Genomic DNA, 25,862 nt, shown 5'->3' with positions numbered 1-25,862 from the left:
GATATTGATACACAAGTGAAAATTGTCATAATTTGTATAGTATTACATAATTATTTGCGATAATACCAAAGGGGTGATGAAATATTTATGGTCTATGAGCATGAAATATAGTTGTGAATGATCTTGACCAACAAATGTCTCAAAGTAACAATGTTGGTTCGTCTTCTTGGTCATATGATCGAGAAATGCAAGTTCAACATGAGAAACCGTACTACGTGGGAGGATTATATTAAAGACTAGTACACTACAATTATGTTCAAATTTTTTATTGAATTAATGTTTGATCAATTATGTTCAAATTTTTTATTGAATTAATGTTTGATCAATTAAAGTTAGATGAAACAATTAAGTGGAGAACAAATAATTTTGTAATAATTTATTATGCGATTTTATAAATTTTTGTTTATTTGATTAGATTGAATAAACAATTGGACATATTTTAATAGTTTTACAACTTATGAGATTCTTATGTTTATGATAAAATATACAACACAAAATTCCATATCGCATGTCCAAATCAAACTTCAACTCCATCTCATGATTTCATATTATGATATCATATCATGATTTCATATCGCATGGCCAAACAGGCCCTTAGTAGGCGTTTGACCATGCAATACCATATCATGATATGGAATCGTGAGATGGAATCAGCGTTTGGCCATGTGGTACCATATCACGATATGAAATCAACCTTTGGGCATGCGATTTTATTCCATCTCATGATTTCATATCATGAAATGGGATTCCATATTCTCCAAATATCATGATATGTAAACTCCATATCATGATTTGAAATTTTTTAAATACAAAAATTGATCCACAAGTTTATATTTTGTTAAAACAACCCTACATTTATAGTTACTAACCATTTATTTCACAAGTAAATAAAATTTATAATCACATTATTACTTTTTAAATTTTATTATTCTCACCAACATATATTCACTTTAACTCACACCAATCGATTGTTGAGTAATAAATTTGTTCTCTTCATTTACTCCTACACCTAATTCATTACTTCTACAGTTTTATATTTATTACAACTCATAGTTATATTTATTTGAACAATATCGCAGATCAAATTGATGAAGTGAGAGATGTAGATACCTTGTTCAAGAACGTGAATATATAGGGAAAAAAAGTTCAATTATAAATCACAATCAATAAATTTAGATTAAAGTAAAATTTTAAAAAGAGTTAAAATTGAACTAAATAAAGATCACATTAAAAATAAGTTAGGTTGGGTAGGCTTAAACTTAATCAAATGCATAATTATTTATGCTCAACCATAAAATCTATTTTTTCAGGAACAAGTGACTGTACACTACAATTTATGTTCAATTTTTTTTATTAAATTAAGTTTGATGAATTAAAGGTAGATGGAACGTTACTTAAGTGAAGAACACATAACTTTGTAATAATTTATTATGCGATTTTATAAATTTTTATTGAGGCTATTTTAATAGTTTTACAACTTATGAGATTCTTATGTTTATGAGAAATATACAACACAAAAATTCCATATCGCATGTCCAAACAAAACTTCAATTTCATCTCATGATTTCATATTATAATACCATATCATGATTCAATATCGCATGGCCAAACGGGCCCTTATTTTCTTCTATACAGATTCAAGGAATAAACTGAAATTCCATTCTCCTATTTTTTAGACTTTTTTTTTTCTTTTCTTATATTAGTGTTTCAAATCCTTCTTTTCTTTTGAGCTTGGATCTATCGAAAACAACCTACCAGTTAAGAATGTGTATATCCTGCCTTCCCTAAACCTCACTTGTGAAATTACTGTCGTTACTAAGATTTGAATCACATAGCTGCTAAGTCGCACCGCCGGGTGCATGACATTCATGCTTACTGAAGTTTGCATGGAGTTGTGTTGCACTATCCGTGTATAACTATATAATAATTCTATAAAGCACTGTGATCAATGTAGTCAAAGACAATAACAACTTCTGCTCTCTGTTATCAAGTCTCTATTTAAATCTGCAAATAAAGGACAAGGCAATAGGGTAACTATTTGAACTCTTCAACAACACACAAAGATGGGGTCTCTTCTTAGTTGAACTCTGCTATCTCAAATACCCGTGATGTTTCATCAATAGAGACAGAAACGAGGTACTCCCCATTGGACGATGCAGCTAGACACTGAATTGCATCAGCGTGTCCGCTAAAGGTCCTCACACATTCTCCAGAACGACTGTCCCATATCCGCACTTTACCATCAACACAACCTGTTGCCACATATTTATATTGCCCCAACCACAATAAGCATGCCACGCCATCCTAAACAAAGTATTATCAGCAAATATCAAGCCAATGAAGAAACTGGGGTTTACACTACAGAACTTTCTTGAAATAACAAAGAGTATTTAAAGAAGCAACTGCTTGTTCAAGTAAGTTCATACCGGATGTTCACATGTGGAGCGAGGTAAGGACTGTTGTAAGTCCCAAATAATAAGCTTATTATCCATGCCTCCAGTTGCAGCCCAAGGTGCGCTGGAAGTCATTTCAGATCACCAATATTAATTTAGCAAAACAGAAATAGTTACTAGTATAGAAATAAGTATTCTAGGAAGGGATTATCAATCAAGATCGAAGGTGGGAGTGACCTCCGTGATTGATAAGATGAGGGAAGCGAGACTGAGATGGTTCAGACATGCCTTAAAGAAGAGGTGTGGGAGGTCGGCTACGGTGGGTCTGATGAGTGGTAGTGGTAGACCGAAGAAGTATCGTAGAGACGTGATAAGACATGACATGATATGACTCACTTGCAACTTACAGAGGACAGATTATAGAGGTCGAGGATTAGGATAGAAGGTTAGTAGGTTGTCAAGTGTGGCTTAGTTTTCCTTCTCATTATTAATGTTACGCTCATATTGGCTTATTCTTCGATTTTAGTAAAACCTGTGGTTCTCTTTGTTGTTGTTACTATTCTTTTCAATATTATTTGTTGTTGTTACTATTCTTTTCAATATTATTTTCAACATTGACTTCTTCTCTAGTGTATTCCTTTCCATGCCAGATTTGATATGCTTTGCTTGAGCCAAAGTTCTATCAGACACGACATGTACCTTCACAAGGTAGGGATCCACCCTCCCCAGACCCACTTGTGGGATTACATTGGGTATGCTATTATTGTTATTGTTGTTGATCTAATATGTTATCATGGACCTGGACTATGTCCACATAACTACTCTCTTCTTTAAAACCATCTTCAGGTTTGCAGATAACATTTGGTTCCTCTTCAGGCTATTTTGCTACAAGACAGTCAAGTATTTAATGGTCAAGGCACATTCACATAATTGCAGTTTAATTGTTGCACAACTTCTCCAATCCTTGTTCACCGTCCTCGTACAGATAAAAGGCATTCAAAAGGTAAAAGTACAAGGAGAGATAGAAAGATGTCAGAAGTAGACAAAACCTTGCTGAAAAGCTGGCACATTCTATCGAATCTGTATGAGCACTCAGAGAAGTGACAACCTGACAAAGAAAATATTAATCCCTGATCATACAAACGGCTTCCTAGGTCTGGAAGCATCAATTACATAAAAATCATTGTGGAAAATATTAAGGGTAAATTATCATCTATCGAGGATTCTGACCTTTCCAGTAATTATATTCACAATGTGAGCAGAACCATCCTTTGAGCCTGTGAGAGCAAGAGTAGAATCCGAGCTGATTGCCAAGCATGTCAGTCCTTCCGTGTGATACGGATGACCTAGCAACAACAAAAAAAAATAAACAAAAAACAATAACAAGATCAGATCACACAAATCACGTATTAATCTAGGAAAGTAGTTTCTCTAATAAAAGACCAGCGTAGTGACAACAAATCTCGCCACTGATAAGAGTACTGACATCATTTCATGGAATGAAAATACAGAGAGACAGCTCAACATAGCATGATGAAAGGAATGAAACAAATTAAGACATTGATCAGCATCCATTAAGTTCCTTGATGATGAAAGAAAAGAAATGCTAACTTTGCAATATATTAACATATGCTTTAATCCACAATTTTTATCCAGTATTTTGTATATCAGCCACATTCCCCAATGGGAACACATTTTGTTTACGATTGCCAGAAGCCTTGTACCCTTTTTTTAATAAGTGCCAGAAAGCCTTCTATCTGTAGGCACCCTACCCTTTGTGGTGTGTCGGAGGAAGAGAGGCGGCGGGGTGGGGGTGGGGGGTATATCAGCTTTACTTTTCACCTAATTATGGAATGCATAACAAACGAAGATATTAGCAGCCAGAAACCAAAAGCCTCACCTCTTACCACATGTATACTTTGGGCACTCTTAGGATCCCATATCCTCAGTGTCGCATCATCAGACCCAGTACAAATTAATTTACCTGAGAAAGCATATATAAGAAACATAAATTCAGTTCTACTCAAACGGAGGAAAACACTAGAAATTTTACAAGAGAAACAAGGATGTACCATCTGGAGTGAAATCACCACAGGTTACACTACCAGCATGACCTAAAAACGTGTTCATGAAAGCATTGGTATCAGCATTCCACATCCAAATAGAAGAATCCTCTGAACCTGCCAACACCACATGTCCTCTCGGATGCCACCTGACCCACTGAGCAACTTCACAGTTCATGATTGATCTCAAATTGTTACAGAAAATTGGATTTTTACGCATGAGAAAATGTTCACCTCTATTCCCTTTTCAGGACCTTCAAGTGTGCCCTTCAGACCACCTGAAGTAATGTCCCATACTCTTATATTCCCATCAAGGCTCCCAGAAGCAAGCAATTGACCATCAGAACTAAAAGCCAAACTTGATACAGAATCTGTGTGACCTGCACCATATCTCAAAGAGCTTAAATTAATAAGTGTATGAATAACACTCATCTAATTAGTGATACAAAACTTGTTAGTCACGACTCAATTACCTTGCAACTCAAAAGCAAAATCACCTTGACCAATCTTCCACATAAATCCTCTATCATCTCCACCACCTGTTACAACCAAACTGGCATCTGTTGGGCTGCAGGTAACAGTGTATAGTTCACCTATAAAGAGGAAACAGTACTGACACGATTAAATAATAAGGAAAACAGTAAGCACCACAACAAACTAATTATAGACTGCCCAAACAGGAATCATTGAGATTAATTAACTCATTGCTACACCTTACTATTAACTACTACAATACCCATGAAAAACACATTTATACCTCCATATTTAGAAACCACTGTGTCAATGAGGTAAATAAAACCATCTTGTGAGAAGTAGGTTTCACCAACATCAGATGCAAATTTTTTTATAAGGTAAATAGTTAAGGTGATGTGTGGGAAATTCTTGTACACAAATACCAAAACGAGGACCAACATCTGATGCAAAACCTTGCTTATTTATATTTTCAGATTAAGCTCTCATCAGAATACGAAAAGCTACCGCAGTTTAGCTAGAATCATTTCATATTTTGTTCTTTTTCATGTTTTGATCAAGTATTTTTGTTCACTTCTATTGAAATATGTTGTTTTCCAAAAAAAAAAAGAACCCTCCAGACGAAATCATGTTGATAGAGTTGGCTATAAACCTGATCCTAATTTTTATTAATTTGGAAAAAGTTGAATCCTGTCCTCCGAGAACAATCTCGTTCCAAGAAAGGCCAAGATTAACATAACCCATTTCCCAATTTCATATTCCACGCATGAAACTAGTTTGGTATTAAGGTTTGGAATCTGGTGTCTAGTGAGAACAATCTCGTTCCAAGAAAGGCCAATGTAAACTAACATAGTCCATTTTCCAATTTCATATTCCGCGTATAAAACTTGGTTGGTTTTAAGCTTTGAAATCTGGTTTCTAGTTTCTACAATACTATTACACCACGATCCATATGTGTCTTTAGCAATACTCCCTATATCTCATTTTGTGTGATTCTTTTAACAGGGCACAACGTTTAGAAGGGAAAGAAAGACGTTTGAAATTTGTAGTCTAAAACAAGCCATGGAATTTGTGTGGTCAAATTATCTCATTATGGATAAAATAGGAAGTTTAGAGTTAAATTGTTTCTAAATATAGAAAGATATCACTCTCTTTTGGGACAGAGGGTAGTCTGTATGCTCCACCATGACCACTTGTTTTTTCTTTCATAATGGGATATTTCTCTTAGTACTTGGTCATATTCAAGCTTGCCTGTTAGACAAATTAGCTTTGCTTATTTGACTGAAGATTCCATAATGCATCTTCCAATGAAATATCAAATATAAGTTCCTTATCTCAAGCACCATCAATCAAAAGATATATCAACTCTAAGCATACAATTGACCTGACTAAAGGTAGAGGCGGATGCAAGATTTGAGCTTTATGGTTTGAAATGACATTAAACTCATTGACTATTTGTGTTACTGGATAAAGAATTTAATACTTGTCCCTATTCAGTATTTTTCTTAACACATACAGGATCCGAGTCAAAGCTACTACGTTCGAGGAACTTGTAGATTCTACTATGCATCCACCTCCACTGCAAAGGCAAAGTTCCCCCTATTTAGTAAGCTAAAAAACCTAGCAGTAACCCACACAGAATGGCCAGGCTTTCTTCATTCATGTCTATAATTGTGAACTCATTAAACCATCAGACGAACTTCAGCTTTTAACTACAGCAGAATTGAAATGGAAGTTGCAATTGAATAGTATATCAACTGAGAGCGTTCATCATTCAATATCAAATTACGTTAAAAGACTACTAAAAAGTACATACCAGTATGGCCTGTGAACGTATGAAGGGAATCATCAGCTTCATCTGAAAACCATTATCCCAAATATCCATATCAGTATGCTAATTAACAAAGAACAAGTTTTGAACTTAACATCCCACCCCCAAAAAAACAAATCACCCAACCACAAAATAAGTAACCCAAAGTACAAACCCAAAACTACAGCAATAATTAAATCTTGCAATGTGTGCAGTTGCAGTAAAATACAGTAGCAATATGAATAACCAAGATATAAGAAAGGCATAATACATAAACAAACACTCAAATTTGGCCTCAGGTGACATGCAAACACTCTAATTTTGAGTATACACATCTAGATACCTCAACTCGTCTTCCCTATGTTAAGTTAAACACCCAAACTTACCAAATGCTCATCTAGACACCTCCAAAAGCTAAAAGCTTATTTTTTTTTTAAAAAAGTTTCTACAAGTAACTGAGCCAAGCCGAGTTACCCATGAATTCTCCTCCTCCTTGTTCATCTTCTTCATCATCGTCATCAGCATCAACAAGCTCTGCAACCGTAAATTAAAGATATTCTCTAATTTTGTAATTGGACACAAATCTAACTTCAAATAAGCAAATAAATGAGCATTTTGGGGAAAAAAAGATGGGATTTTTTTCCTACCTTCTTCATCAACATTAATTTCTTCAATGATATCACTATCCTCTAAGAAGACCTCATCTTCGTGTTCATCGTCTTCGTGGTGGGGTGATGGAGAGTTCATGATTTCCCACAGGACGTCGTCGTATGTATGTGAACGGCTGCAACTGCGGCGGCGCGGCGGAAGAAAAGCGGAGGGTGTCTGGGAATTGGAGGTTTAAGGAGGGTATTAATATTCTATTTATATGATATAGTTTAAATTTTAATTTTTTAAAATGTTAATTTTTTATCTAGTTTTTAAATACGTAAACTATGTATATATATATATATATTTAAATGCACATTAAATATTATGTCATATAAATTAGAACGTATAAATTTTTTATCAAATAATCTTTTTGTCCACTTTTAATTATCATGTTGCATTTTTCAAAAGTGAATTTGACTAATTATGAGGTTAAATTAATTTACATTAAGTCAATAAAAAAATTAGATATTCAAAAATTATATACAAAATATTATAAATTGCAATTTTTGCATATCGATAACATAAAAAAAAATACATAAAGTGTCAGCCAAAATTGTTATGGCCGGAGGGCGTAGCATATAATCATCTAGTTTTTTAGTATTAAGCCATTTTAAGACTAAATTAATTTTGCTAATGATGAATCTAACCTTTAGTTTAAGTAAAAAAGCCCTTGGGTTCAATTTCTCTAAGAATCCTTTAATGGCTGTCAATCGAGCCTTCAACTTCAATACAGCTCGCAACTCGTCGAGCTTAATCTCATGGATTCCGGTAATCACCTTTCTCTCTATCGAATTTATCTAAAACATTGTTAACTGGCAAAATGATTCATTTTTATTTTTTGCAGACCGGTAAGATCCAGCAAACAGTAGCTAATTCTGTACAACTCACCGGAATCGGTCTTCATTCCGGCAAGCTTTCTACCGTCACAATCTTACCGGAGTTTGCAGGAATGGGTAGGTACTTCAAATTCCGTTCAAATGTCATTCCTGCATCTACTGATTACTTCAAGGAGTCTCCATTGTGTACTACATTGTGTAAAGATGGACATTCTATTAATACCGTTGAACACTTGCTTTCTGCTTTGGAGGCTACCGGCGTTGATAATTGCAGTGTGCAAATCGAAACCTCTAATACTCACGATTCATCAATTGAGGTACTGTCTTTTAACACTAGCAGCTTTATTTTATATTTTAACAAGCAACTTTACTTCCATTTCCATTTTAAGAGATTTTATAATTGGAGGTTAGAAGGATAGACTTTGCCTGAGCACAATACACAAAATAGGCACAACACAACACAACAATCCCACAAGTGGGTTTTGGGGAGGGTAGAGTGTAAGCAGGCTCAAGTGCAACAATTCAGGTATAAAGAAGAAGAAAATATACCAATGTATAAGAGAGGCAGTGCAAAGCATGCAAGAAAAAAATATGATCAACAAAAAATAATGTAGTAGCCGAAACACAATAAACAAATGATGATAGATATCAAAAACTAGAACTACAAGAATACGACTAGTACAACGACAAACACCAACAAACATGAACTCTCGAAAGCAAGACAATACTCCACTACCTACTAACCTTCTACCCTAATCCGCGACCTCCACACAAAATAGGCATAAACCTATTTTGTTCTCACAAGGGATCCCAGACATAGCCACATAGCCACTTAATCTGGTGTTGGGCTGCTTCACCAATACTGGTCCAGGCCCATTCATAACAAACAATACATCCGGCCCCAATAGGAACCTTGTCCTCAAGGTTTGAGTAGTACAAACTTGATATCATAGTGATGATTCTAATTGGAGCTATGAAGGAAGCTATACTAATTACCAACAGCAGGTTAGAAGTTGGAGTAGAGGGGATTCCCTTACAAATTTACCAATGAGCATTACAGTACTCCAAATTCTACTGATAGCAGGGAGACTTCAATCTTCCGCTTTTAGGAGATTAAGTGACTCAAAAAAACACAATCCCAACAACGTAGATATGTGATATAACACTCACTAGCAACTTCGTATGCCCTTTTGGTGCAATATAGCCCTTTGTTACTACATACTCCTTGCAAGCTAGTTTAATCCCTATGAAGAGATATGTCAAAGACCCAAGCTACACTATTTCTTGAATTGGCCTCCTCATTTTGAGATCCCGACGGTGTATCCAAATTCCAAGTGTAATTAATCGAAACCACCAATTTGGGCAGACTAAAAATGCAGTCCACGGCGTTTGTCCAATGAAGGTTTTGTTCAATTCCTTCTCTGTGAATTTGTCCAGCAGCATCTAGAACAACAGCTAGTGCATCATCAAAGACGTCAGTGGTTATATTGCTGTAAAGACATCATCAAAGATTAGTGCATCATCAATAATCATTAAGCACTTCAAATTTAATAAATTCAACAATCTTAGGCAAACACATTGTGAGCACTGTATAGTCAAGTTGCTGTTGAAATGCTCTTTTTACTACAGTCAAGAGCAGCATACTGAAACAGAGCAGCCCACAAATATCAATCTCTGCCTCTGACATGACCACGCTAGAGACCAAATAATAGGAAGAAATTGCATATGCCTCATGCATTGGGCCAAACAAGAGTGATATATGGCATTGCGACTGCAATGTATCTGAAACATCTCTTTCTAGTGTTAGTGCCTATGCAAAGTCATTTTCAGGTGAGTGCAAACCAAAACGAAGAAAATGCTGAACCTTCACTATCAAATGGTGTCCAAAGACTGTCATCATAACATCTTGCTATTGACATGCCATTAAAATAATAGTCTGTCAAATAGCTTCCAAGTGGCTCTTTTATGACCTTCAGCACACATTTTTTTGAAGCAATCATATCCAAGTAATGCACCTTATGTTCATCAGGCAATCGAAGAGCATAGCAAAGCGTGTCTTTCTCCAAGGGAATAGAGTCACCCTTGCTGTCAACTCTATTCGAGCCATGGACTCGGAACATATTCCTGGTTTGCGAGCTATTGTATAGGAGTGGGGGTTTTACCCTATGCGCACCCAAAGGGTAGCAGCTGCGGGTTTCCCTTATCATAAAAATAAAATAAAAAATTAGTTAGTTCTTGCTTGGGAGCAAGCAGATAGTGTATTCTGAATGTTATCTAGGTGACAGCGCATTTGAGAGAAATTCTCATCCATTTGCAACAATAGATTAGTAACAGGAGACAATCCAAGTTTTGTAACAATTTGTCTGGTGTAATGGCAAGCCGATTTCTCTGTGAAATGCTTCCAATCATAGAACTGCTTATCCGTCAAGTAGTCTGAAGCATTGTGTTTGTTGTAGTACTAGCCTTATTCATGTAGTTTTATGTTTTTGATATTTGTTACCTTTTTTTGTTTTATTATGTCTAGGTTATCGCACTATGTTATTGTTGTTACTGGTCCTTTTCTGAATGCTTTGGACTACATTCCTTACTAATTGCCATGTTTTCTTCACTGCAGTTCTTCCCCTTTTTTTCTTACTAATAGTATTCCTGGTTAGTATCTTCTACTTCATCCATTGCTACATGTTTTTTTTTGTTGTGTCAATCTTGCCACTTTTCTGTCATTATTTTTTATTATATACTTTTTTCCTTTCTAGTCTATCTTGATTTCCCATTTTAGTTGTTCTGTATCTTGCTAGGGTACTGTCATATTTTCTTTCAAACATGCTTTTGTTTTTCTTTCATTTGAGTCGAGTGTCTATCGGAAATAGCCTCTCTACCCTAAAAGGTAGAAGGGTAGAAGTAAGGTCTGTGTACATCCTACCCTCCCTAGACCCCACTTGAGGGATTATACTGGGTATGTTGTTGTTGTTGAGTCGAGGGTTCTTCAGAAATAGCCTCTCTACTTCCACGAGGTAGGCTTAAGATCTGCGTGCACTCTACCCTCCCAAATCCCACTTATGGGATTTCAAAGGGTATGTTGTTGTTGATGGAGCTTGAGCACTTACTGATGTGTGAGTGAGAGATGTGGGAAATATCTATTGGGCCGGGTCCACTCATATAAGGGGTGCTAATTAATCTGTTAGCTCGTTAGTTTGTCCTTCTCCTAAATCTTAGCCTATAATGTATAAATACACCATTATGAGTGTTGGAAGAACAAGGATTTTTCACATTATTAGGACGGCTAGGGTTAGCTATCCAAAACAGAAAACGTTCTGCATCTATTGAGGATATCTAGGTTATGGCGACTGGCAAAAGTAAGTTCATCTGCTTTGTTGAGGAATCCCAACAGCTGGTGACACGAGTCATGGTTGCTGTAGATCCGCTTCCGCTTTGGAGAAACCTATAAGTCCTTCTAACTAGTATTATAATTCAAATACTACAAGGATATTAATGGAATCTCCCTTCAAAACGGAATCTTCAGATCTGTTTAACTTGGCTGGCAAAACTGAGGGTTCTGTAGCTTATTGTAAAACAAGACAGGGCAACTATACTTTTAGAAGAAATTGTCAGGATTAGGAGATTGACAGACTATTCTTTTTTAGTATGAAAGTGGTAAGTGTTCAAGGACCTCCTACTATGAGGACCTGATTTATGAGATGCTGGTGCAAGCAAATGTGGTACTTCTTCAGTCAGCTCCTACCATAATTTATCACAAACATAGGTGATCCCCTATAGTATTGTCCTTGGGTGATGCTCAAACACGAGTCACGTAAATATTTAGAAAAAGGGGTATGTTCATGCGCAATCGATGTTGTATATGCCAAACATAGAATACAGACAATTTCTCATTGTGATGTGATAACACAACACCTCTTGGAACATACCCCTCATAATGTGTGATGTTAAGTGAGTAATTCCAAGATCTTTGAATGGGGCTCTTTGAAGCTGGCCAGGAAGGACTATCGATAAACAGGTTATAAAGCTTGGAAACACTTGTATTTTTTTTGTAAGCTCATTGTACCATAGTCTGCACGTTCTTGGTGCTTCTTCTATTTTAATGAGATAGTTGAATTACTTAAAGAAGATTAAGTTGTGGTTGTATTAGTCTAAATCCATTAACAATAATTTGATGGTAAAATTTCCTTATTTTGACCACCAAAGTCAACTTGGGTGCTAAATTTGGAAGACGGAGTATTTATAGGTTAGATTTACATACCTGTACTAAAAAAATATATAGGTTATCCAGATAACTCAGGGGCTATAATTTTGCTTTTAACTTATACATTTTTTTCTTTTGGCAGTCTTAGCAACTACTCATGAAAACTTTGGTGTGCAAATATCTTTATTTGACTAGATGAAGGGCAGTATCAAAAATAATATTTGGATAGCAGAATTAGTAATTGTTGAACTAAACAAACTGAGACAGGTTCCTATTCTGGATGGATCAGCAAGAGAATGGGTGGACGCAATTGAAGAAGCTGGGCTGAAAGCAGCATTAGATCGTAGCGGTAATAGCTGTGAGAAATTAGCTCCTGTTCTTAGAGAACCTGTTACTGTATGGAAAAATGATTCTTTTATAGCTGCATTCCCTTATTCAGTGGTCAAGATTACCTATGGCATCGACTTTCCACAGGTAAATTTCTGGGAGTTTGTCTGCTATGCTGTTCTTTGTTTTTGTGCACATCGATAGACAATGGTTTGAAAATCTTCATGTATTCTGTTACTTTTATCAAAAAAATAAAATAAAAAATATTCATGTATTTAGCTGATTTGCTGCAATTTCCTGACATAGTGTAGGGGTTTCTTTGCTAATATCCTTTATTGAATTGAACTCGTGGCTGTGATACCTTTGCTAATCTTGGCTGTCTGGTGAGCAGCAATTGATTGTGTGGCAAACAGCTTCATGGTCAAGACCACTATTAATTAACTGAGACCATAGGTGGAGCATTTACTTTCAGCTAAAAACTATGACATGCTGAGTTACCAAGATTAGGCAAATTATTTTTTATCAAAAAGTCTTTTAAACGGATTCCATTGGCTTGACTGCCTGCAGGCACCCGAAATTGGCTGTCAGTGGTTCTCTTCAACCTGTCTGGATAAAGATTTCTTTGCCAAAGAACTAGCTTCTGCAAGAACCTTTTGCATTTATGAGCAGGTAACTTCCAATCTTCTTATTTAAAATGTTATGCCAGCTCTCTTTTTTTCTGTATTAGAACTTCACTATGAGATTACGATCTAGCTTTGGCGACAAGAAACACTTTCTAATAGTTATCCATGATGGACTTATTTTGATATGCCATCTGTGGACTAGGCAAAGAGACAGTATGTTTGTTTGACGTGTTTTTTACTTTGGTACCTGGTCAATGAAATTACTAATGTTGTCCTGAGAGGTTCTTTTTGATAAATATGTTACATCATGCAACATCGGGTAAACAATGAATTGGATGGGCTAGACTCTAATACCATGTTAAAGAAATAAATGTTAGGGCCTAACTCAACCTCGAAAGCTAACTCAAGAGGTGAGGTTTGCCCAAGATCAACCTTCATCAGTAGTTACGGAGTCCAACATAACTGATGACTCATCATTCATGCTGTTATGTTTATGACATATTTATAGTATTTATGCTGAATTAATATCCAGGTTGAACAATTACGCAAATCAGGAGTTATCAAGGGGGGTTCCGCCAAAAACGCTATTGTTTGTAGGTTAGAGACACTTCTTTTAATTTTATTTGGAAGAATGCTGGAGAATATAATTAGGTAACATCTATGCTTTATCCAACTTTTTGGAAGCTTAAGATATATTTGATTGGGAATAAGTAGTATCACCTAAGGATGCATGGCATGTCTCATTGTAGCTTTAACAGATATAACATGCCTGCTACGGTGCTACTCTATATGAAAAATCACCACCACTAACAATATGAGCGCATTATGTTTCCTACAAGATGTATTTTCTTGATTTTAACCTCATGTATGATATCTCCTCTTCTACAGTGAAAGTAGAGGCTGGCTGAATCCACCTCTGCGTTTTAGTGATGAACCTTGCAGACACAAGGTTTTAGATCTTATAGGTGATCTTTCTCTTTTTGCGCACGGTGGTAACCAAGGGCTTCCCGTGGCACACATTATTGTTTATAAGGTTTGTTCTTTGTCTTTCAATTATTTAGTTTTTCTGTTTAATGGCGATGAACCATAGAAAGGATTGTCTAGCACAAAATGTTACCTTCTCTTTGCCTCTGTCTGACCTCTTGTTTAAGCCTTTTTCTCACGTCTGCTTTCTTACGGAGATTTGAGCTTTCTATATTGGCCTGGGGAGCTTTCTAATGTCACTGCTTACTATTACACTGTATAGCAAAGGTTGTTAGTTCTGCTTCAGGAGAGAAGTATTACAATTTGGTAATAATTTTTTAATTGATAAAATTGAGCTGCTCATGTACACAGGGTGGACATGCTCTGCATGCAAATTTCGCTCGCCGCTTATCGGGAATCAACTGAGCTAGATTTGGTTCTCAATGTATTGTTGTTCTTCGAGTCCTGCAACTCGTTGGCTATTTGTGAACCTGAGTTACTTGACCCAAGTTTTGGCAACTAGGACGCTAATGGACTTTGGCAAAAGGATTTATGAGTCGATGTTCGAGATGTTCTATCCTTCACTGTCATTACCTCGATGTGGATTGCCTCGTGAAATAGCCATTGAACTTTTCCAGACATCTGTAATTCGTGGTCTAATTAGACAACATCTTGCTTCGAGAAAAAAAAAGCTGATTGTTGGAAATTTTATTTTTCCAAACACTGATTGTATGGGTGATATCTAGAAAAAGAGCTGATTTATTTTATTATTAAGCTTTTGCTATGTAGAGTCTTTGGAAGGATAGGATCATATCGAGTTTATTATACTCAATTGTATGCTATATTACTGCAAGAAGTTGTTTACGCAATTTAATCAATCTATGATTTCCTAGTCACAAAATAACAACTCTTATTGTCGCACCCCAATTTCCAATCCGACATCATAATGAAAGATGAAAGTAAAGAGCTTTATAAGACAGTTCAAATTCACAAGATAAAATACTTTTGCGACACAATGTGGCATAACCCATGGGAGCAAGAAGGATTCTTAAGTTTCTAGGTTGACAAACTCTTGAAGATGAGATATGAGATGCAAAAGATATCTTAGGTGAATCTCACATCAGAATATGAGAGGAGATTTAAGGATTTATGAAACATAACTGATAAAATACTTTTGCGACACAATGTGGCATAACCCGTGTGAGAGCAGGTCTAGAAGGATTGTTAAGTGTCTAGGTTGACAAACTCTTGAAGATGAAATATGAGATGCAAAAGGGATATCTTAGGCGAATCTCATATCAGAACATGAGAAGAGATCAAAAGATTTATGAAACATAACTGAAATTTGCATGCATGATTTCGAACTCGATGTGATGTTAAGCTTACAAGACAAATCTATGTGGATCTAGACCCAAAAAAGCAATAAGGACTTGGGCTTTGACATCTTCCTACTCTATAACACAAACACTACAATAAATAAAGGATTTTGCTTGTCGCTATATTATATTTAGATGCAATAATAAATATGAGTATTTATAATTAACACTCTATATAAATGTCGCTAAACATTTATAATGACATTAACTCAATTGTTGCTAAACATTTATAATGACATTAACTCAATTATTACTAAATATTTTTACATTAATAAATATTATCACTAAATTTTATTTTATTGCCACTAAATATCTCTTTTATTATACTAAAAGTCTAGGTATAATTCCTTAAGGTCTTGTACTTTAAATTGCATCTTGTATTGAGCATAGCTTATAGTACAACTCTATTCTAATTCACATGTAATCTTGTCTATAAGAATCAAATATCGACAAGTCTAAATAACTATTTTTTCACGTGTCTTTGTTACACAACATTATGATAGGATTATAATTTATATAGTAATTTATAATATCAATTGAATTTACAAAATATTTATAAAAATAAAATTTTAAAAATCTATATGATACAATCAAATATCGAGTACTTAACAAAAATCAAGCATGACTAGGTAGGTGAATAAAGATATGTTATATTATTATAAGTGTCTTATGTTTGGTAATTTCTTTTATATATATATATATATATATATATATATATATATATATATATATAGTTTAAGGAGGCAGATTACCTGCACTAACCCTAATTAAAATACAAATCCTACTTTGTCTTTCAATCATATCTTTGGCCTTTCATCTATCTAGGGGTGTGCACTATTCGGATTAAACCGAATAACCAAACCAAACCAAACCGAAATTTTATTTGGATTAGTTTTTTGGTTTTTCGGATTGGTTTTGGATTAATAAATTACTTTGTTTGGTTTTTTGGTTTGGTTTTGGATTTTAAAAGATAAAAACCGAAAAACCGAAAAAAACCGAATTATATATATATATATATACTGCGTGGAGTCGCGTGGTGTGCCACATAAGTCAAAAGGTGTATAAAATTACAAAAAATATGAGTTCAAGGGGGTAATAGGACCTTAATTTAGTTATGGTGTGTCTCTGGGATTTCGGTCATAGTCTAGGGGGTACTTGTGTCTTCTCCCTTTTATGTTTGAATTACATCTACAATAGGTATACTTATAAGTATTTTGTTTTTAGTTTTACTTATGATTTATATTAGAAAGTATATTTAAGGGATTAAATATTATTACTTTGGTTATATATGTTATTAATTATTAACATAACCGAATAACCAAACCGAAAAAAGCCAAACCGAATAGAGAAAAGCCAAATCAAACCAAATTTATTTTGGATCGGATTGGGTTACACTTTTACAAAACCAAAAACCGAAAATCCAAACCGAATAGTGTAAAACCAAACCAAAAAACCGAATGCACACCCCTACATCTATCAAATGACCAAATAGTACAAAATTAGAAGCCAATATACTTATTATACATTTGCCTAATGTCATTTTCTTAACAAACGTTTGGAATGGGGGCCACTAACACAAATGCTCATTCCTCTAATTTTTTATATTTAACGATAAAAATTAAAGACCATTCTAGAATAGAAATAATTCATACAAAAACTTGTTTGGAATGATGTTGATGAGTCATAAAATTTAAGCAGGTCCGAAGTGCAAAGATGTTCGATTTTGGGATCACTACTTAAAATCATATTTATAATGCGTACATTTTTAAAATATATTTACTTTAAAAGAATTTTAAATATAGTATTTAAAATTTCATATGGTTGAAATTTAGGCACATATAAGTAAAGTTCAACAATTTATATCTGAAATTAAATCATACATATATAGCTGCATTCGCCAATGGGGTAAGGCGCAACCTCCACTTTTCAAACCCGACCTACACAGGTGATTTTTTTAACTCATATTTGAAAAAGTTGTGTTAAATTTTTAGTAGAAATCGTTAATCTTTTCTTCTTTTACTTCACATAGCTTTTCGTCTCCTTGATAGCAGAAAATTCTCCAAAAGTATGAAAAGCTGGAAGACTTTGTACCCTCCATTATGATGTGGTTGGATTCTGATTTTTTAAAATCTAAACATAAGATATAAATGCTTGAACTTCAACCAAATATAATTTCAAATACCACATATTTTAAAATTATTCTAAAGTAAACAGATAACATTTTTTATATATATAAATTATATAGCAATGTCCAAAGAAATACCACATGAAATTTTCAGGACTAATCATGAAGTTTAGAAAGTTGATCCAACAATTAATAAATACTTTTAAAATGAGTCAAAATTTTGTGGCCCTCCTCAAGTGAACTTTCCTCTATTTTGGTCATACTCATCTATCTTGGATTAGATAGGGTGGGCACGCAACAAACATTATTAATTAATTGTATCCTAATCTCTTGACCAAATCATTACAAAAGAATTGGGATGTTTGCACAAGTGACCTTTTAGGTTACTATTTAAACTCTAACCTCATTAGTTAATTAAGTAGATTAATAATAGATTCACTCTCCATGTGTAATTCTCCAAAATGAAAAATAATAAAAAAGGGATCACTAGGGATGAAGTGGGTTTGTGACTAGCCAAGCACGAATTTAATCATGAAAGATAGTTTCCAAGAAAGATAGTTTTATGACTTCTATACTAGGAGAAGACTCGATTAGGCTATTTCCAAGAAAGATAGTTTTATGACTTATATACTAGGAGAAGACTCGATTAGGCTATTTCCAAGAAATATAGTTTCAAGTATGTTGGATCTTTAATCCAAAGTAGTGGATACATCGACGATAAAGTCAAGCATCATATTAGTGCGGCGTGGTTGAAGTATAGACTTGTCTTCAGGGTCTTGTGTGATAAATAGATAAAATCTAAACTTAAAGGTAAGTTCTACAAAATATTTGTTAGACCGACCTTGTTGTACAAAGCGGAGTGTCGGACAACCAAGAAATTTCATGTTCAGAATATGCAAGTAGCTTAAATACAGATGCTAAAATGGATGTGTGGGCATATTAGGAGTTATAAAATTAAGAATGAGGATTCGGGAAATGGTAGAGTGACTTCTCAGTGGTAGACAAGATGAGAGAAGCAAAGGTTGAGAAGGTTTGGATATGTGAGGAGGAGCAGAGAAAATGTCACAGTAAGGAGGTGCGAGAGGTTGAATATAGTGGGTACGAGGAGAGGTAAAAGTAGGCCCAACAAGTATTGGAGAGAGATGATTAGGTAGGACTTGACACAACTTCATCTTACCGAGGACATTCCCTTAGATATGAGGGTGTGAAGTTCACATATTAGGATATAAGGTTAGTAGGTAGTGGAGTATTGCCAGTCATAGTATTAGCCCTATTCTTTTAATGTATTGCCTTTTGAATTCTATTATCATCTATTGTCTATTATATTTTTTCTTATCACACTCTCTTTGATGCTATTATTGTTTTCGTAAATTCGCTAATTGGTTGTTATACATTCTTTATGTTCGTTTTTACTATTTATACATGTTTCGATTTGTACTTGTGTCCCCCAAAAACAACCTCTCCACCATACCTATTTTGATTTATACTCGTGTCCCCTAAAAACAACCTCTCCACCTCTACAATAAAGAAACAAAATCTGCATATATTCTACCTTTTTTAGACTACACTCATAAACACTTGTTAATTATTATTGTACCTTCACTATACATCTATAATCTCATACATAAAGCAGAAGATTTTCAATAGTGCAACAAATACAATAGTAATAATTACATCAAAGATCGACGTCATTAAAATTTAAAAAGATTTTCAAAAAGTGCAATAAATAGAATCATAATAATATCAAAGATTGACCTCATTAAAATTGAAATTCAAAATCTACATACATCATTTATTGTTAACTTCAACTACATCATCTAATGAAGTATCCAAACTAAACATATTCTCAAAAAGACAAGACATATGAACAGGATATCCTGTTCTACATGCCAAAGCCAATGATCTTGGAAGATCAATCATCAATCTTGTAAACTTGCTCTTCATTGCATCATAAATATAAAGATAATTATCCACTTTTTGACATTCAAAACAAGATAATACCAATTCACCAGATGGAAAATTCCCAATAGGTGTAGCTTCATAAAAATATTTATCAACTTCACTAGACAATTTAATACTAACCTTAGTCCATTTAATATTTTGATCATCTTCCAACACCCAAAGATCCAAAATCCAAGAATCATAATCATCTTTATGTGTATAAGATAATGCTAATTTCCCATCAAATTGACCAAATCTTCTAGTTGGAGCTATTGGTGGAGGTTTAATAATTGTGACATTTTCATGATGTACATCAAAAGAAATAATACATTCACCACTTCTTTCGTAAACAAACTTCCAAAAAATCATACCATTTACGTAGTAACTCTGTCCACCAACATCAATAAACATGTAATTATTGTATGATGGAATATATTTCTCCCCTTTCCATTCCCCTTGTGATATCGAACTTGTTTCCAAGGTGAGGACATCGTAAAATAGTTTATGCTCATCGTTATGACAAAGTTTGAGCAATTTGTACACATTGTACATTGGATTAAAACCTAGTGCATACCAAATATTACGATATTCGGATTGTGAATTTGAAGAGGGAAGATTCATAATTTCACAAGTAGATATATTAAAAAGTGAAACTCGATCGCCTGTGTATAGACAAGCAAGTCCATTTACGATTGGAGTAATGTTTTCGTACTCTAAATAAGGCAAACTTAATTGTTGAACAAATGTTTCCTGCAAAAAAAGAATCAACAAACCGGAAAAAACTCAATTATTATCACTTAAAATCAATCACTATAAAATTCAGAACCCATAAAATTGAAATATGAAATATGAAATTTACTAGCTTCAACTATGATATTAGAGTATATTAAACATAACAATTATTTTAAGGCGTGACATAGACATGTATGTGTATATATATATGTATTGCAACGAATTTGCAAATAGCTAGGTAATTTTTATTATATACAATTAGATATGTACAAACAAGACTATGATTCTCATTTTATGTAACAATTGAGTTGGTGTGATTCGCTTCGTTATCTTAATATTTTCTTCTTATTCTGTCTTTACTTATTATTTAATAATCATATTTTATCATTTATCCAGCATTATACCCTACTTTTCTGGTAGGTTTATCCTTATGTATAATGTATGACATTATCTAATGACGAAAAATGATATAATCTACCCAAACATTATACTCATTAAAACAAATACGGTGCGATACAATATATTATAATTATAGTTTTTTAGTAAAAGATATAACACATTATGATACAACCATCCAAAAAGAGATTTAATTAATTCAATCAATTTCAAAGAAGTTGCTTATCTCAAAGTTACTGTACTAACACGATCTACACATAATGTTAGTTTTTTCATGACCTTAATTTATCAAAAAAACATTTAAAGTGCAAGTAAAAATTAGATAACGAATTAATAATAAACATAAAAGGAAGATATTAGAGCATAATAAACTATTGACATGAATTTGCAAATAGCTAGGTATTTTTATCATATATATAATAAGATATGTACAAACAAATATGATTTCAAATATGATAAAATTATACGCACTCACCACATTCAAATCCTGGATTTGCTCGTGTTGAAAATAGGCAGGGGCATGGATGGGGGTGCAATAGAGGCCCTTTCGGGGGACGGAACGAGTGTCATTGGACGTTATATTAACGAGTATGCGACCATAAGGCCTATGTTGATAAATCATAGAAGACCATGAAGTTGATACACACTTAAATCTATTCAAAGATTTAATGGGAAGCAAACTTATAACTTGGAACACAATTTCTAATGGAATTTCTTTAACTTTCTCCATTATAATTCTAATATTTTGTGTATCTAAGGTTTATTTATAGGGATAAATTATAATATAACTAGGGATTTGAAGATTGATTAACTTTTTAGTAGAAAATACTCGAAAGGCAGAGGATGTGACAGAAATTGTAGCGACTACGGTTATTCTAGGGTTCTAAAAATAAAAATAAGATGGGTACTTTTTAAGAAGGAATTAGTGTTATATTTTGTGAAATTTTAGAAAGAAAAAATGGAGGCTCCAAAAATCACTAGAAAACTAGCTATTCTTTAGCCATTTTATTTGGCATGATATATGGTCGATTCAATTATCATTTTTATCCTAAAAATTAGCATTTTGCACTGCTTTTTTTTCTTGGAGAACAAGTTTTTTCTCCCTTAACTTTATTGTATAATTTTATTATTATTATTGAGAATGAAAAATCTGTCTAATTTTATATCTTTTTATGGTGTAATTCAAATATGAAAATAATTTATACAAGGTAGAATTTTAATTGATTTTAAACTTCTATATATTAATTAGGACTACAAATAGAGTGAAAATAAGGAATAAATTTTTTAGTTGATTTCAAAACTTAAATATGAGTAGAAAAATAACTTGAATTATAATTTTGTCCAATTGAGAAATGATTGACTAGTATTAACGTTTAAATTTTGTAACTTCAAGAACTAAAATATCAACAAACTAAATTTGAAAAAATACACGTACTAATAAAAATAGGTTTTAAGTCTTGTAACTTCAAAACCTAAAATATTTTAATAAAATAAACTTGAATAAATGTACGTACTAATAAAGTTACGGTTTAGGTCTTGAAAAAATGTATGTACAAATAAAATTAGGATTTACCTCTTATAACTTCAAGACCTAAAATAACAACAAAATAAACTTTAAAAAATGTACGTACTAATAAGATTACGAGTTAGGTCTTAAATAAAGTACGTACCAATGGTTTATGTCTTATAACTTCAAAATCCAGCAAAATGAACATCAAACATAACATATTAATTAACAAAATCACACACACACACACACACACATATATATATATATAAAAGAGAATCCTAGGCCCGCCTACGTGGTGCCACCACAAATCAGGATTTCCTTTCAATTTATTTATTTTCAAAACTAAAATTCCCCTCCTCTCATAAACCTTCACAACCGTTACCACTATCTTACAAATTAATCCTCCACCCAATCTTCCATATGTATAAATATCAACCCCCTTTGAACTTACTTAAGCAATTGATCGTCAGATCGGAATACTAGGCCAAACTTAAATTTAATCAACTGGTACTAGAATGAAATATTGGGCCAAACTATGTGAGTTAGTTGGCTCAGATGTATATATCACAGTTATACCTTGAGAATTTTGTTTTTAATTTTGGAATTGTGAATGTTTCTCATTTTATATTAAAAGGTGTGAATGAAATATGAAGGGTTGTGACTTTCATGAAAAGTTGTGACTTTTATGAAAAGTTGTGACTTTTATGAAAAATTGCGATTATTATGAAGAGTTACGACTTGTATGAAAAAAATGTGACTTTTATGAAAGGTTGTGACCTTTCCGAAGAGTTGTAACTTTTCCAAAGAGTTGTAACCTTTCCGATAAGGCACAATAAGCATTTGTTCACACTATCCTCTCATTAAAAACAACGAAAATTCTGAACTTCATCTTCTTCTTCTTCTGCACAATTAAATATTCGTGTACTTTGCTCCTGTTGAGTGGCTCATTGACACCATTGTTTTTGTATCAATACACTGGTGAATAGAATCATTCTATCCTGAGAGGATCTTTTCCTTAAACCTCAGGTACTAGAGGAGAAAAATTTCCTTAAGGGGACACTGTGCATTCAGTGGGCTGAATTTTTTCCTTTATGTTTCATTCTATTGTTACAGATCATGGTATGCTTTTTACAATCATTAATTTATGCTAATGTTATTAATTGTTGTCTTTAAGTACATGCTTAAAACTTTGTTGTTTATGTTTCTGCAAAGTTATTGTTATAAGTATTTGTTAGTACAGATTAAATAACACACGTTAATTGAGTATTCACACAAGTTTTCTCTACTGAAATTGTTGATGCATGGTACAATAAAAAAATCCTTAAAGATCTATACTACCATCTCTTGAAGACAAAATTCAAATTTGGTATACCATTGTATGGACATAAAGACCTTAAAAACCTTATCGCACCTTGACGTGCGAAGTGAACCATGAAAAGAAGACAATAATTAATAAACTATTGACATGACTTCAAGGATGTTATGTCGGATGACCTATAGCGGAATATGACTAGACTGGAGCCTCTTTTAACCCCAAAGACATAGATAACTACACAATAAATTAATTGTTCATATTCAATATGAAGTATGGATAGATTCTCAAGTTTATTGCAAGTTGTAAATAATTTTCTTGAAGTAAATAGATGTGTTTCTCGACACTGCGATTGAAATAGAAATGTAGTTTCAAATTGAACTTCATCACTCTGGTATGCTGATTTTTAAAAAGCACCCAAATAAACTGAATAAGTTTTGTGTAACATTTTTTCCTTTCAAGTATATATGATAAGTTGAATTGTTGTCCTATATGATACATTCTCCCTTAATTTTGCATTTTGATAATTACTTATAATATCGTTAAATGAGGAGCCTTAAAATGATATATGTAAAATAAAAGGTAGGGATAAACTTTCTACTCGTTAAAATTAGAATATTTGTTCAATTTTTTCGGCCTTTTAAAATTTATTTATCCCTTCACCAACGATTATTTATTTATTAGAAAATTTAATATCTCAGGTTGATGTTCATTTGATTCCCCAAAAATATCAAATAGTAACACTTTCCAAAAGTAAAAGGATAAATTATAAAATCAAATTAAAGATGATTGATTGAAGGATAACTGATAAGATATTATAATTATCATTTTCCTTTATATTATTAATGTTCGTTACTACGTAATTTTGTATGTAAGTTAATATAGTGTTTTAATTTTAATGATGGATATATTTTAAGTATTATTTTATAAATTTCATGATACTAAATTCCAGTGAGAGGCACGGATAATTTTACTAATAATAAATAATTACAAAATAACAATTTAACAAAGAAAAAAAAATAAAACCGCTGCAAAAAATTATCGAGTTAAATAATCCACACAAACTAAAATGGACGAAAAACCTATAAAACACTTAAACCTAAACTACAAAAAGATAACATGGACTTATAAACCTAAACTACAAAAAAATAAAAATAATGTTAGAGAACCTTTTTTATTATCTGCATATAGGCTATAGCTTAATTATTTAGTGTGTTATATCATGAGCTCTATTGATCGTAATGATTGTTAAGACTGCTCCGTTAATGGATTTTTCATAGTGTCACGATCCAGACCGTCGTGATTGACACTCACACTAACCCTTCGGTGGGAGAACCATTACTATAGTCCATCTAAGCAACTTAACTAAAATACAACACATTTAAAGATATGGAAGCAAGTTTAAATGACTAAAGGAATACGAAGTTCCCATAAACTCTGAAAGTTCAACAAACGACTAACAAACTATTGCGGAAGACAACCCCTAGAACCTGAAAGTCATTGTACCAAAACATCTAAAGTGCAACAAGTCTAAGAAAAAGGGGTACAACTCCAACTAACATAAGAAATAACTAAATAGTCTAAGTCTGAAGGAAATTGACTAAACAATAAGAAGGACTGCATGGCAGCTTGAAAGAACTGGCTCACCCTTGAAATCCGGTCTCGATCACTGATCTCGTAGCTGTGGTCTATCAATAGCTGCCTGAAGATGCCATGTACTCAACAAAAGATGAGCAAATGCAGTATCAGTACACAACCACAGTGTACTGGAAGGATCACGTGGCTATTCCAATAAGCGAAACATATATAAGTAGTCACAACATAGTAAACATGACATGTATAGAATATATAAACACATTGGTTATCATTTCAGGAGCAAAGTACAATTCCACATTCTCAATACAAGTAGATATAACAATTCAATGGTCATCTTATGGAACCCATACCCAAACTGTTAGTGTGGAATGTGACACCCGATCCCAATTAGTGTGTCAGAATGTGACACCCGATCCAATATATACGCCGGAACGTGGCACCCGATCTCAGTTAGTGTGTCGGAACGTGACACCCGATCCAATATATGCACCGGAACGTGACACCCGATCCCAGTTAGCTAGTGTGCCAGAATGTGACAC

General features: G+C 33.5%; 2 protein-coding genes across 3 annotated transcripts; one reads left to right on the top strand and one right to left on the bottom strand.

Annotated features, from left to right (window-relative positions):
* Positions 1 to 1,981: 1,981 nt before the first annotated feature.
* LOC125817275 (uncharacterized) lies at positions 1,982 to 7,559 on the bottom strand. Its single transcript, XM_049496818.1, has 11 exons — positions 7,385 to 7,559; positions 7,212 to 7,271; positions 6,744 to 6,785; positions 4,930 to 5,049; positions 4,691 to 4,836; positions 4,466 to 4,613; positions 4,294 to 4,377; positions 3,624 to 3,739; positions 3,443 to 3,501; positions 2,427 to 2,517; positions 1,982 to 2,304 (listed from the first exon to the last, which is right to left on the bottom strand). Exons 1-11 carry the CDS (start codon positions 7,482 to 7,484, stop codon positions 2,077 to 2,079), a joined length of 1,194 nt encoding a protein of 397 aa, XP_049352775.1. The 5' UTR covers positions 7,485 to 7,559; the 3' UTR covers positions 1,982 to 2,076.
* A 478-nt stretch (positions 7,560 to 8,037) lies between these two features.
* On the top strand, positions 8,038 to 14,898 carry LOC125817279 (probable UDP-3-O-acyl-N-acetylglucosamine deacetylase 1, mitochondrial). Of its 2 annotated transcripts, none has more exons than XM_049496821.1 (7): positions 8,038 to 8,156; positions 8,233 to 8,541; positions 12,690 to 12,896; positions 13,317 to 13,418; positions 13,905 to 13,969; positions 14,261 to 14,405; positions 14,708 to 14,898. In XM_049496821.1, the coding sequence occupies exons 1-7, from the start codon at positions 8,088 to 8,090 to the stop codon at positions 14,759 to 14,761; spliced, it is 951 nt and encodes a 316-aa protein (XP_049352778.1). In that variant the 5' UTR covers positions 8,038 to 8,087; the 3' UTR covers positions 14,762 to 14,898. The 2 variants fall into 2 exon arrangements, with proteins under 2 accessions (XP_049352778.1, XP_049352779.1); XM_049496822.1 differs by lacking the exon at positions 14,708 to 14,898 and adding an exon at positions 14,542 to 14,623 and having other exon boundaries at positions 14,261 to 14,409.
* The last annotated feature ends 10,964 nt before the right edge of the window (positions 14,899 to 25,862 follow it).

Source organism: Solanum verrucosum, unplaced genomic scaffold (assembly GCF_900185275.1).
Source record: "Solanum verrucosum unplaced genomic scaffold, falcon-dt-bn FXZP01000259.1, whole genome shotgun sequence".
Taxonomy (NCBI): Eukaryota; Viridiplantae; Streptophyta; class Magnoliopsida; order Solanales; family Solanaceae; genus Solanum; species Solanum verrucosum.
The sequence above is the reverse complement of the archived record's forward strand: the minus strand, read 5'-3'. Positions and strand labels throughout refer to the sequence as shown.